Consider the following 11,795-nt stretch of genomic DNA (forward strand, 5'->3'; position numbering starts at 1 on the left):
GAGCTCACCATCAAGCCATGAGACTGAACTACTACCACCACAGCCCAACCGAAGGCCCCATCCCAGGCTGGAGGCTGGATCCATGGGGCACAGTAGATCTATGTGCGATCTCTGGATCAATTGATCTCTGGATCAACTGCAAAAATGGCTCTAATCCTTCCCCAATTGTGCCCTTTGCCATGTGAATTTGCCCAGCGCCCATTTAGAGGTGGAGTCTATTTCTGCATCCTTGAATCTGAGCCTGTTTTATGTCTTGCTTTGGCCAATAAAATGTGACAGAAGTAACACCATGCCAATCTGAGCTTAGGCCTCATGGGCCATGCATGCTTTGCCTGCTCTTTTGGACTCCTTCCTGCTAGACTAGAGCATGAGAGCAAGCCTGGGCTGGTCTGCTAGAAGATGAGAGAACTTATGGAGCCTGAGTCACCCTGGCTGAGGCCATCCTAGACCCACCAGTCCCCAGCCAATCTGCCAGCTGATCATGGATGTACAAGTGAGGCCAGTCAAGACTTGCGAAGTTCAGCCCAGAGTAGCAGTATTGCCTGGCTAGCCCATAGATCCTTAGAAATAATAAAGCATTGTGGGAGCACCTGTTGGGGGTTGTTACACAGCACTAGCTAACTAACATACCCTCTTTCTTGAGCCCTGGCCAACAGCTGCTCAACTTCATGCAGTCAGCACATGCTGGATGCCCTGAGAGCTCCCCAGGAATGCTGAGAACCAGGCCACAGGAAGCCAGAGACAGAGCTTATGAGAGTCAGTTTCCCACTTCAAGTCTATGGCAGGACCTACTAACTCAGAAATGTAAGTCTCCACTTCCTCAGTTTTTACATCTGTGAAGTGGGCCCAAAGACCTGTCCTGCCTCCCAGGGCCAACTGATAAGGTAATGTCTGTGTCAGCTGCACACTGTGCGCCAGTTCCACGCTGGAACCTAGGGGTAGAGATGCTTGTGTGAGGCCCACAGCTGCTTCTAGGTGCCTAAAACTCTGAGAAGGCAGCACTGATAGTCCCAGCTCAGAGACAGGAAATGGGCCTGAGAGAGTCCATGACTTGCCCAAAGCCTAAGACACATAGGAGCAGGTGGGGATGGCCACAAGTACCCAGTTGGATCTGAGCTCGTAATTTTCTAAATGTCTTTTTCCCCATGGACACCTGTTTGGAAATATTTTAATTTTAGGGTATGTTGGATAAGCAGCTAGAGTACCATAACTAATATGAAGCTCCTGTGCTCAAGCAATCCTCCTGCCTCAGCCTTCTGAATAGCTAGAACTGCAGGCATGCTCCACAATGCCTAGATCATTTTTCTACATTTTGTAGAGATGGGGTCTGAGAAGTCAAGGACCGAAAATGAAAGATTATTTTGAAACATGAACAAAAGGAAATCAGAGTCTAAGTTCTGTGTGGTCAACGTGGCCTTTATTCCCACTCGGGTGCAAGTGATTAGAGTCCGAAAAAGGAGTCAGCATGTGGGTTAAGATAGGTGGGAATTTAAAGGGTTGGAGGAGTAGGGATTGGGACATTCACTCTTTCCTGGGTGGGACATTCACGTACTCATTTCTTCCTGGGCAGGACGGTTATATTTGGGCAGGTCCCTACGTTTGACTCTATCAGGGTCTTGCTATTGCTTAGGCTGGTCTCAAATTTCTGACCTCAAGCAATCCTCCTGCCTCAGCCTTCCAGAGTGCTAGGATTATATGCATAAGCCACCAAGCCCAGCCAACAGCAGTCTTTTTAATATATGTTGGAAAAACTGGATATCCACATGCAAAACAATGACACTGGACCCTTGTTTTATACCACATATAAAAATTAACTCCAAATGCATTAAAGACTTTAATGCCATTTATTTTGTGTAGAAAATAATCCACTTATTTTAATAATAGATCAAAATGTATCATGTGGGATTTTTTTATCTTGCTTGTTTCCTACTTGTGGCTTCCCCGGAGCATCCCTCTGTCTTGCCTCAGTAGCAGTCAGCCTGGTTCTTCTGCAGGACACCCACCATGGCCAGCATGTCCCGCAGGAGGGACTGTGGGCTCTTTTCCACATGATCACTGCCCTCAGCCAGTGTGTCCCTGAGGCCCTGGAGGTCTATGGACCTCAGTGTGGCCAGCACAGCCTCGGGCTCCAGGTCCCCCAGGGGCTGGCCCTGTTCACCCGCCTGCCACTTCTGCAAGGCAGCCTCCACGGACTCCAAATTTGGGGTGCTCCCTGACTCCCACAGGCTGCTGTAAGGTATAGTCTTGTCCTTCAGGAAGAGGAGGAGGTCACAGGACTTCTGGGCCACGGGTCGATCACAGTCAAACAAGGCACGAAAGGCAAACTCAAAGAGCCGCACCCGGCAAAGAGCCGCCAACACCTTGGGGAGAAGGTCAGGCGGGGATGCCTTGGGCAGGGCCACAGTGTAGGGACAGTGGGGGCCCAGAGGTCCCAGCATCTGGCTCAGAAACACCATCGCCAGCTCTAGGCCCTGGGCCCGCACTTCCCAGTCCAGGTCCTGGCTCACCGTCTCCAGCACAGTGGCCATAAACCACTCTGTGTCCTGGGCCACATCAATATGGCTGCCCCTCAGCCATTCGATGAAAACCTGCATGACAGCCCTCCGTGGGAAGCCCTCCGAGTCCACGGAGAGGATGTGCAAGAACTCCAGGAGTAGGCTCTGCAGACAGGGAGTCAGTGGGGAGGGTCAGTGGGGCTGGAGAAGGTGGGACTACCATGACAGGACCATGGGCACAGCACTGACTGGCCTGAGCCACATAGTCTAGGGCCACACACTGCTCTGGCCCCTTTAAGTGCTGCAGGTGTCCAGAGGCTGGATGGGCGGAGCCATACAACTACAAACAACTTCCTTGTGTGGGTGCTGGCAAGGAACCCATTGCCTCCTACCTGGTCCTCGGGGTGCTCAGGGTTGGCAGGGACAGTGTACAGGCCCCGGCTAGAGAGCTCCCCCATGGTAGTCACTGCACTTGCACGGACATAACTCTCAGGATCTTGCAAGAGCTGCCGGGCGAGCTCAGGCACCTCTGATGTGAGGAGCACATGTTTGAAGTCAGCCTGTCCTAGGGTTGAAGGGGACAGACACAGCTGTGACTGAGGACTGAGCCCTGCAGCCTCTACCCCAAGCTCCCTGAGGGCAGCCTGGTGGGTCTGGATTCCCATGGCCAGTGGAAGGCTCTGGTGTCCCAAGGCTGAGTGAGGCCTCCAAGAGATGAGAGGCCTCGTTCCTGTCTTCCCCCTAGCACTTACCTCCCCAGTTTCTGCTCAGATGGGTCAGGAACTCGAGGGCAGAGTCCCTTACTTCCCAACAGGGGCTACACAAGCGTTTCTGAAGCACAGGGAATAGCTCTGGGGTGGGAAGAGGTGGGTCAGAGTGACCTCAGGTCTCAGTCTAATCACCCTGCCCTTAGGACTTCCCAGGCTTGGCCACCAAGCCTTCCCACCCAGCGCCCAGCTGTCTCCATTCCTGCAAGTGGCCAGGTACCTGGAAAGAACAATGCCATGTGTGGGCCGAGACCAGAGCAGCCAGGTGTCCTGGAGGAGCTCAGCAGCCACCTGAGTGCTGCCTGGAAGGCCTTCTTTAGGACCTGGGGAGCAGGAAGGGCTATGAGGGGAGAAGAGGCGGGACGCCCACCTGCCCCTACTCTGGAACAAAGACAAGGCAGGAGTGTAGGGAGAGGAAACACCAGGACTATATGGGAGGCAGGAGCATAGGCCCTTGCCAGGAGGCCCCACCACTGGGGTAGTGGGATTTCTACCTTAAGACTCGACAGTCTGTCCATGGCACCTTTGTCCTTAAAACCCCTCTAGGTCCTTCCTCCAAATCCCTGTGCTGTCTGCATGCACATTAGGTCTATACTCAACCATATGGCCACAGACAGTCCATTCACAAGCAACGCTTGTAAGAACTCAGACCCCAAGCACAGGGCCCTCCCTGGCTCCAAGCCACTTCTCCCATCAAGAATTTCCTGCAGGGAGAACGGACTGCTTCACCCTCACATGGCCAGGCTCGGCCCTCAGGCTCTACCCTCGCGCTCTTCTGTACTGACACCAGGCCCCAACCCGAGCGCAACAGACTGGCCCTGTAGCTCATTGTGAATAGTGACTAGATGTTCACATGGGGGTCTGGGGAACCCACTGCCTCTTCCCTCCATGCACCCTGTCCCCATACCGTGGGGCTGGAGTCGGGGCTCCCCAGGGTCTCCAGTAGGATGGCAAACACCTGTGTCACCTGCTCTTGGGAGCCTGAGAAAGATGCAAATGGACAGACCACCCCAACCCTGGCCCCAGGAACCCCCAGCCCAGGTAAGTGGGATAAAGCCCATTAGCCAGCTGGAACCCCCTACTTGCCCACCCTAGAGGAGAAACATGGAGGAGCCACAGATCCCGATGCCTTTGAGCATAGACAAGTTGGGGCTTGGGCTCCCCCAGCACCAAAGTCGGAAAACACTTACCCATCCCTTCAGACAATGTTCCCAGGAAGTCGAGGGCTGCCCGCTGGACCCGGACACAGCCTGCCAGGGTTCCACAAAGGCGGCCCCCCATACTGGAGGTGGGGGCTGCTGAGCCATCACAGAGCTGCAGTATTGTCACTGCAGCCCTGAGCAAGGGCGCCTGGGGCCAGGGCGAGGGGCGCTGGGGCTGAGGAAGGAGGGAAGGTCAGCAGAGTCCACAGTCCCGCCAGCCTAGACATGGGTTAGCTGGGGCCACACCTACCAGTGGCTGTAGCTCTTCCAGGTAAGCCAGGGTCCGGCACAAGAGACCAGCACAGGATGACTTGGAGGACAGGAGAGTGTCCACCATCACAGAGTCATCTGAGGTCCCATCCAACAAACCTGCAGGCCATGCCAGGAATGGCTCCTTTAGAGTGGGCACCTCAGCCTTGCTAGGGGTCACTGCCACATGGTCACCATCCCACAGCAGAGCAGTGGCTCACTGGGGGAAATGGCCCATGCCCCAGCCACTCTTGCTTTTAAAGGCCTAGTGTGATCTAAGCAGAGGGTAGTGAGCCAGGCAGCCCCCATTTTCCCTTTCCTGACCCCTGGGACTGCCCAGGGATGCAGGTTCCAACCCCCACCCTCCCTTCTGAGCTGCATACCTGGGGGCCCAGGGGCTTGAGCAGTGGCCTTCAAGACACAGGCCAGGGGCTGGAGAAGGACCCCAAAGGCCTGGGTCCTCAGCACCTCTGGACTGGGGAGGAAACACAATAAGGCAAGGAGCTGTGCTCCAAAGCCCCTGGCACATTCTGGGACAGACTGGCCAAAGCAAGCAATCAGGATACCCCCCTGAGAAACAGCTCCTCAATAGGCCACTGGCCAGGGGACCTGATAGGATGGAGGGTGGGGAGAGTAGAATCAAGCTCAGGAACAGCTACTCAGGGGGCCTCAGAGGCTGCTGCCCGGTCAGTCAAGATGATGTCTCCTTTCCATTGTATAGGCAGCACCTGCCCTTATGCTTGAGCCTGGGGCAGGGGCTACCCCGGGGCAATGTAGTCCCCCCAGGGCCCCGCCCATCATCCTCCTTGTCCTCCCCCTGGAGCAGCACAGAGCTCACATTACACTCCCCGCCTCTTTGGATGGAGAGCACATTTGGGACCCTGGCAGGCCATCCTGCCTGTCCCAGGCTCTGTGGTTCCATGGCCCCCCAGACCTGCACTATGGTGGGCATGCTGCAGAGCTCCACAGGCCACCCACTGAGGCCACTGGGGAGGGTAAGAAAGCCACAGAGTTCTTGGGCTTGAAGGGGCCACAGCTCCACCAGTGTATTTTCATCTCTGGGGATCCTGTGGAGCTTTCCTTTGAGACAATTATTCTGTCACTAAAGAGGTGTAGAAGCCAACAGCCTACATCACTGTCTGGTCATGCCCCATGTGGCTGCCCCTGGCTGCTGGTGTTGGGAGCTTCCCTAAAGTTCCCTGGCCGTAAGGGCCATCCCCTGGACCTCTCTGCTTTCCTCTGCCCCCAGCACCCCGTCAGCACGGAACACACCCCAACTCATACCAGTGCTGGAGTTTCAGGACCCCCAACGCCAGAGGCCCTGCTTGGGTAGGGCCCAGGCAGCTCAGAGCCCGTGCTGCTGTCTCCCACAGCCTGAGGTCCAAAGAGCCAAGCACAGGAGAACTGCAAAGGACCCCAAAGAGAGAAAATCATTCCCCTGCCTCCCAAAGTCCATTCAAGGACCAGTTAATACCCAGCCCAAAACAAAGGCCTTCCCTAGGTGTCCCCTTAGTCAGGCAGTATTCTTTAGAGGAGAGGGATCTCTGTCCCTAGTTGCCCACCCAAGTGTGACACTGATCTGGGTCATCCTGAAGAAAACATGGGTCCTACCCCAGGCTCCACCAGCTGCGCCCTGGGGACTGACCGGGCCACACAGAGGAGCAGGTCCACGAGGGAATGTGGGGCTGAGACAGGATCTTTCTCCAGTAGAGAGGCCACGAGGGGACTCAGCTGCTCCCAGAGGATTTTTGTCCAGGGGCTTTGGCAGCGCCCGAAGGTGGTGGTCAGGACATTGAGGGCCTGAGTGACCTTCGAGGGGTCTGTGGAGCACAAGGACTCTTCGATGTGATGCACAATCTTCTGGGCACAGGTGGGCCAGTCATCACCCTGAGGGCAGGGGTGTCCCTCGGCCCTGCCTTCCATCAACAGAGCCAGGACATGTACCAGGAGCTGACCAGCGGCCGAGGCCACAAACAGGCTGGTGTCTCCCTGCAGGGAGAAGATGATGTCGACAGCACCTGGGCAGGGGACAGGGGAAGAGAGCAGAAGGTGGTCAGTGAAGTAGAGTGGTGGAATGTCACAGCCTTTTGCAAAGAGCCTGAACAGGGCACTAGCATGACCCCCAGATACCCCTCTCCAAAATGGGAGTAAAGTTCCTGGAAAATGACCACCTCCTCTCACCAGGCCTTAAGCCCAGGAAGCTTGTGATTCTCCCCAATCAGTCTCAAGGACTGACTCTGACAGCTTATTTGTAACTGACTGACAGGCCACCCCAGCTCCTCAGGCCTGACCTCTGAGCCACAGAATGCCAATACCCCTGGTGTCTGCTGTCACCACATGTTCACCATGACACCTGTTCATGACAGCCCTGGGACACTTATGGATGAGAAGACCAGGCTCTAATGGTGCAGGGACAGCAGGGGACCCGCATATCAGGCAGGGTGGGGTAGGTGCACTCACCATGGTCAGCCAGGAAGCACAGGGCACTGGGGTGCTGTGCCAGAGAGTGCAGACCCTGTATCCAGCCACTGCGAATGGTGGGGATGGCCCAGGCTGCTTGGCCTAGGGGTCTTGCCACCCCAAAGAACCCGGTAAGCAACTCCCCCTGCTGGGAAGCAAGGAAGGAGGTGGGAACCTGGGTGGATCATAGGTAGGCTATTTCTCAGGGCTGGTCAGGGCACTTTGGGGGGACATGTTCATACCGGCTGCTGATACAGAAATGAGAGCCCCACAGTGTAGGAGCCACTGCATGGCTTGCTCTGCCTTCATGGGCAGGGGGCCTTCGGGAAAAAGAAGAACTGATTCCATTACTTTCATTACTGAACACTTGAGAAACACTGTCTCCCCAAATGGCACTACCAGCTGCACCTTCACGGACTGACTATGACCTTTGGGGCTAAGAACCCCAAGAGTTCTCCTTGACCCTGGAACTTGTGTTCATGGTCAGGGCACTCGCCTTCCTCACCCAGGCACCTACACACCAACGTTTTAGACTTAGTACACCCATGAGTCAACCCTATACCCCAGCACCTGCCACCCCTGCACCCATTCCTCTGTGAAGCTGACCATGTCCCCATAGAACCCCCACCTGCTACAGACCTTCCTTGGCACAATAAATCCATGTATATGAGATTCCCACTTCACCCTAGATTTCAACAGGGTGGTAATAACTCCAGTTCTGACTTTTCCTGGCTGAAGACCTACCCTGGCACAGTGAGTTCCTGAGCCTGAAGTCTCAACCCTGGAAACAGTGCTCAGGGTTGGCCCAGGCCAGGTGTCAGGCTTCTTTTCAGCTGCTGCCTACCCTAAAAGGACAGGAAACCCTTCAGTCAATTGTAGGTGCCAGTAGAAGAGCCCTTGGAGATGAAGCTGCTACTTCTAACTCCTTACAGCAACACAGGGGCTGCCCACTCTTCCCCTCTTACTATTTTTCTCTAAATTTAACTCAAGCCTAGTGCCCAGCTCACCACTACACAATCACTTGTGTGCCCATCCGCAGCTGAAGGGGTGCTGCTAGGCAGCGCTAACAGGAGAGCCCCTTTCTCAAAGTTGCTTATAGCCAGGGCAAACTCACGGCCAATGGAGGGTATAAAAGTCTGGCCCATTTCCAGTGACCATGTGCATGTCCCATGCCCAGATACTGACCCCTGCAGGTGGGCCTGTGATGAGCAGCTGCCATACCCCTAGATGTCTATGCAGGGGGTGGGTGGAAAGGGAGCAGGAGAATAGTCCAGGGCCATAGGCCTGGGAGAAAGGAGAGCAGGCTGGCCCTGCAGTGTTCTGTGTCCCTTGTCCCTGGATACAGGGGACCACCTCTCAGATAATGGAGTTAGGTGATGGCCATTCAGGCCTTAAAGCCACAGCCTGCATTGGAAAGGAGAGAATGAGGAGGCAGATAAATACCCCATATTCCAGGGAATGGCTGAGGCTGGGAAAAGCCATTTACTTGTGATTGAAAATTCATTTTCAGGACAGGTGATAGAACAGACTGCAAGAGTAACTGGACTATTTAGGATTGAGTATGAGCTCCACCAGTTCTGTGGAATTCTCATATTGAGCCTTTGTTTTCTTATCTAGAAAATGGACATGAAGACCTCTGATCTGCTTCTTGGCCTGGCCTCCTAAGCTAACACGAAAGTGAAGTTACAAACTCTAAAGTACTTTATAAACTGCCAAGCCCTATGCGGATACACGATTATAGGCGAGGACAGGAAGCTCCAAGCCATGCCCTGGGACACACTGCATCATACAGAGGGGCTCCAGGACATCTCATAAGGTCTGTCCCACAGCAAGATGGTCCTTGGCAGGGCTCCAGGGCAGTCAGCAGTTGCTGAACTGGGGGGCACTCATAGATGGCAACCAATGTCCCTCCTCACCACTGTCCTTTCCAAGTGACTCCAACATAGCACAGGGACCAGAGGAGGTAGCAAAGGTCTGTGAGGTGATGAGAGAAACCATCATTATAGACTGGCAGGGGCCACACATGCTCACATTGGCATTACCTAACAAACCCAGCTGTGCCCATCTAGGGGTGCTCAAGGTTGTGAGACACACAGTTCTGGGAAGTTTCCTAAGCTCTCATGCTTTGTTGCTATGTAGAAATCTCATGCGTCACTCATAACTTCACAAAGATGGGTGACTCTAGGCACAGATCTGCAGTCTCATTTAAGGCTCACAACAGCCCCACGAGACAGGTACAATTCTTATCTCTGTGACAGGAAGAAACTGAGGATCAGAAACTTGTACCAAATCCTACAGCAGCTCTACAGCAGGTCAGAGCTAACAATCTCAGTTCTGAATTATTCCAAAACAATTCACTCCTTAGCCCCAACATCATTCCTGATGAGTCTTTCTTTCTTTTTTTTTTTTTTTTTTTTGAGACGGAGCCTCGAGCTATCCCCCTGGGTAGAGGGCCATGGCATCACAGCTCATAGCAACCTCCAACTCCTGGGCTCAAGCAAGTCTCCTGCCTCAGCCTCCCAATTAGCTGGGAACACAGGCACCCGCCACAACGCTCGGCCATTTTTTAGTTGCAGCCATCATTGTTGTTTGGCGAGCCGGGGCTGGGGATTCGAACCCGCCACCTTAGGTGTATGTGGCTGGCGCCTTAGCCGCTTGAGCCACAGGCGCCGAGCCCCTGATGAGTATTTCAAAGGGGTTATATGTGGGAGTAAAAAATTTTCAGTGCTAGTCAAGTACAGGGGCAATGGGAGTCTCTGGGAGTTGGGGATCATGACAGCTGGAAATGCTTTAAGGATCTGAAGGAAAAAGCCACCCACCTCTTAGTGGGACACTCACAGGGAGAACCTAGCTCACCTGAAGATACTGGAAGCAGTTTTCCTGTGCTGCAAATATCCCTGCAAGGCGGAGTGAGAAGGCGAGGACTCCGGGACTCACATCTGGGAGTTTCAGCACATGAGACAGCAGCTCTACTAAGCAGGGATTCTCCTGTAACAGCAGGAGACTGGATTCTGTGGAGATGGCCCAGCCAGTAGAGTGGTCACCAGGGACACAGCATGACGTGTCTCCCTAAAGGACCCTCTTCTCCTGGCAAGTCCCAGACCCATTTCTCTTAAGATATTAGACATACAGTACACCTGGGAAAAAACATTTACAACAAATTCAACAAATGACTCATAGCTTTAAATCAATACAATGTGGTGGGGACTAGAAGGCTAACACCTCAACAACAGGTCAAGGACAGACAAGAAATTCGAATGGCCAACACCCTGAAAAAAACGACTATCATGCTGATTATGAAAAATTAAAGCAAATTAAAATGAAAGGCCATTTTTACCTTTCAAATGGATACTTTCATACTTTTCCTTAAACACATAATGCTCCATGTAAGGAAATACAATGGAATTGGCCTTTTTTCCCAGCCCAGGCACCCAGCTATACCATTGTTCAAAAGTACTGGGGAGAGGGGAGGTATTTTGAGGGAAAGGCTGGGATAGTTTCCCAGAGAGAGGCCTTGTAGACAGAACTACTAAAGGACACAGTTCAGAAAGAAGGAAAGTGAGCGCAGGGGAGCCCCCATGACAAGGGCCCAATCAGCACAATAGTCAATCTAAGTAAGCACTGTATTGCAAAGTTAAAAATACATCATCATTGCAGGGTTTTGAAATCAGATAGAATTAAAATACTAGACTACAGACAATAATAACATGGAACACTGTGATACAGTTAAGGTGCTCTGAGATCCTTAAGTTGTCTGGATGGAGCAGAAATTCTAATTGACTTCAGATTTTTAAACAAAAATCCAGTTTGTGTGTTAAAAATGTAAAGGTAGTCACTAAAGAATGTAAATGGAATGTATAACTTCAAAACCAGAAAAAAAGAAGATTAAAACAAAACACAAACGAAAAGCTTTATCAGCCCAGTGGAACACAGAAAGACACAGGAAATGTAAAAATGCAAAAGAATATGGTGGGAGCAAGTTCAAATCTAACAGAAACCTCAACAAATGAAAGAGATCAAACTTACTTGTGAAAAGAAAGAGTTGCTCACATTAACACTAAAACTGAGCAATGTATTGTTTCCAGGGAGTAAAAATAAACCATGGCAACCTGAAAGGCTGGGAGTATGAAGAACAAGATGTGGTAGGCAAATTCTAATTTTAAGAAAGCTAGTGTAGCAACAGTAATACTAGACAAAATGGACTAATGCATGATTAGTGCAAAAAAATCCTTGTTCACTAATCAAAGAGACAAATTCTAGGAAGCTATGATGACACCACAGCATTCTAACCTGGACAAGGGAGACACTCTATCTCAAAAAAAAAAAAAAAATCAATGTATGGCACAGAAAATTCACTGTAATTACAAGAGAGAAAAACTAGATACCAAAATTATATTTACAGTATAATCTCATTCTTATCAGAAAAATACAGCTTTATGATATGTTATGAAAAAGGCTAACAGTTTAATTTTCCTACAAAAAGGCGATGGTTTATTTTTCTTTACTCTGTTCTGTTGCATAACTTTTTTATTTTATTTTATTTTGAGACAGAGCCTCAAGCTGTCCCCCTGGGTAGAGTGCCGTGGCATAGCTCACAGCAACCTCCAACTCCTGGGCTCAAG

At 52.0% G+C, this 11,795-nt stretch overlaps 1 protein-coding gene across 2 annotated transcripts in view; it reads right to left on the bottom strand.

The window, feature by feature from the left end:
- Positions 1 to 1,830: 1,830 nt before the first annotated feature.
- Positions 1,831 to 11,795, bottom strand: part of BRAT1 (BRCA1 associated ATM activator 1) — a 13,906-nt gene continuing 3,941 nt past the window's right edge. For both annotated transcript variants that reach the window (XM_003795445.3, XM_023516541.1), the window contains exons 3-14: positions 10,030 to 10,184; positions 7,174 to 7,321; positions 6,359 to 6,731; positions 5,998 to 6,117; positions 5,097 to 5,188; positions 4,715 to 4,833; positions 4,453 to 4,639; positions 4,170 to 4,243; positions 3,483 to 3,585; positions 3,248 to 3,346; positions 2,888 to 3,060; positions 1,831 to 2,660 (exon numbers count right to left, since the gene is read on the bottom strand). In XM_003795445.3, coding sequence (XP_003795493.1) covers positions 1,965 to 2,660; positions 2,888 to 3,060; positions 3,248 to 3,346; positions 3,483 to 3,585; positions 4,170 to 4,243; positions 4,453 to 4,639; positions 4,715 to 4,833; positions 5,097 to 5,188; positions 5,998 to 6,117; positions 6,359 to 6,731; positions 7,174 to 7,321; positions 10,030 to 10,184 — 2,339 coding nt within the window. In that variant the 3' untranslated portion in view covers positions 1,831 to 1,964. The remainder of the gene's footprint in view (positions 2,661 to 2,887; positions 3,061 to 3,247; positions 3,347 to 3,482; positions 3,586 to 4,169; positions 4,244 to 4,452; positions 4,640 to 4,714; positions 4,834 to 5,096; positions 5,189 to 5,997; positions 6,118 to 6,358; positions 6,732 to 7,173; positions 7,322 to 10,029; positions 10,185 to 11,795) is intronic.

Source organism: Otolemur garnettii, unplaced genomic scaffold, assembly GCF_000181295.1.
Source record: "Otolemur garnettii isolate 467f Iridium unplaced genomic scaffold, OtoGar3 scaffold00092, whole genome shotgun sequence".
Classification (NCBI taxonomy): Eukaryota; Metazoa; Chordata; class Mammalia; order Primates; family Galagidae; genus Otolemur; species Otolemur garnettii.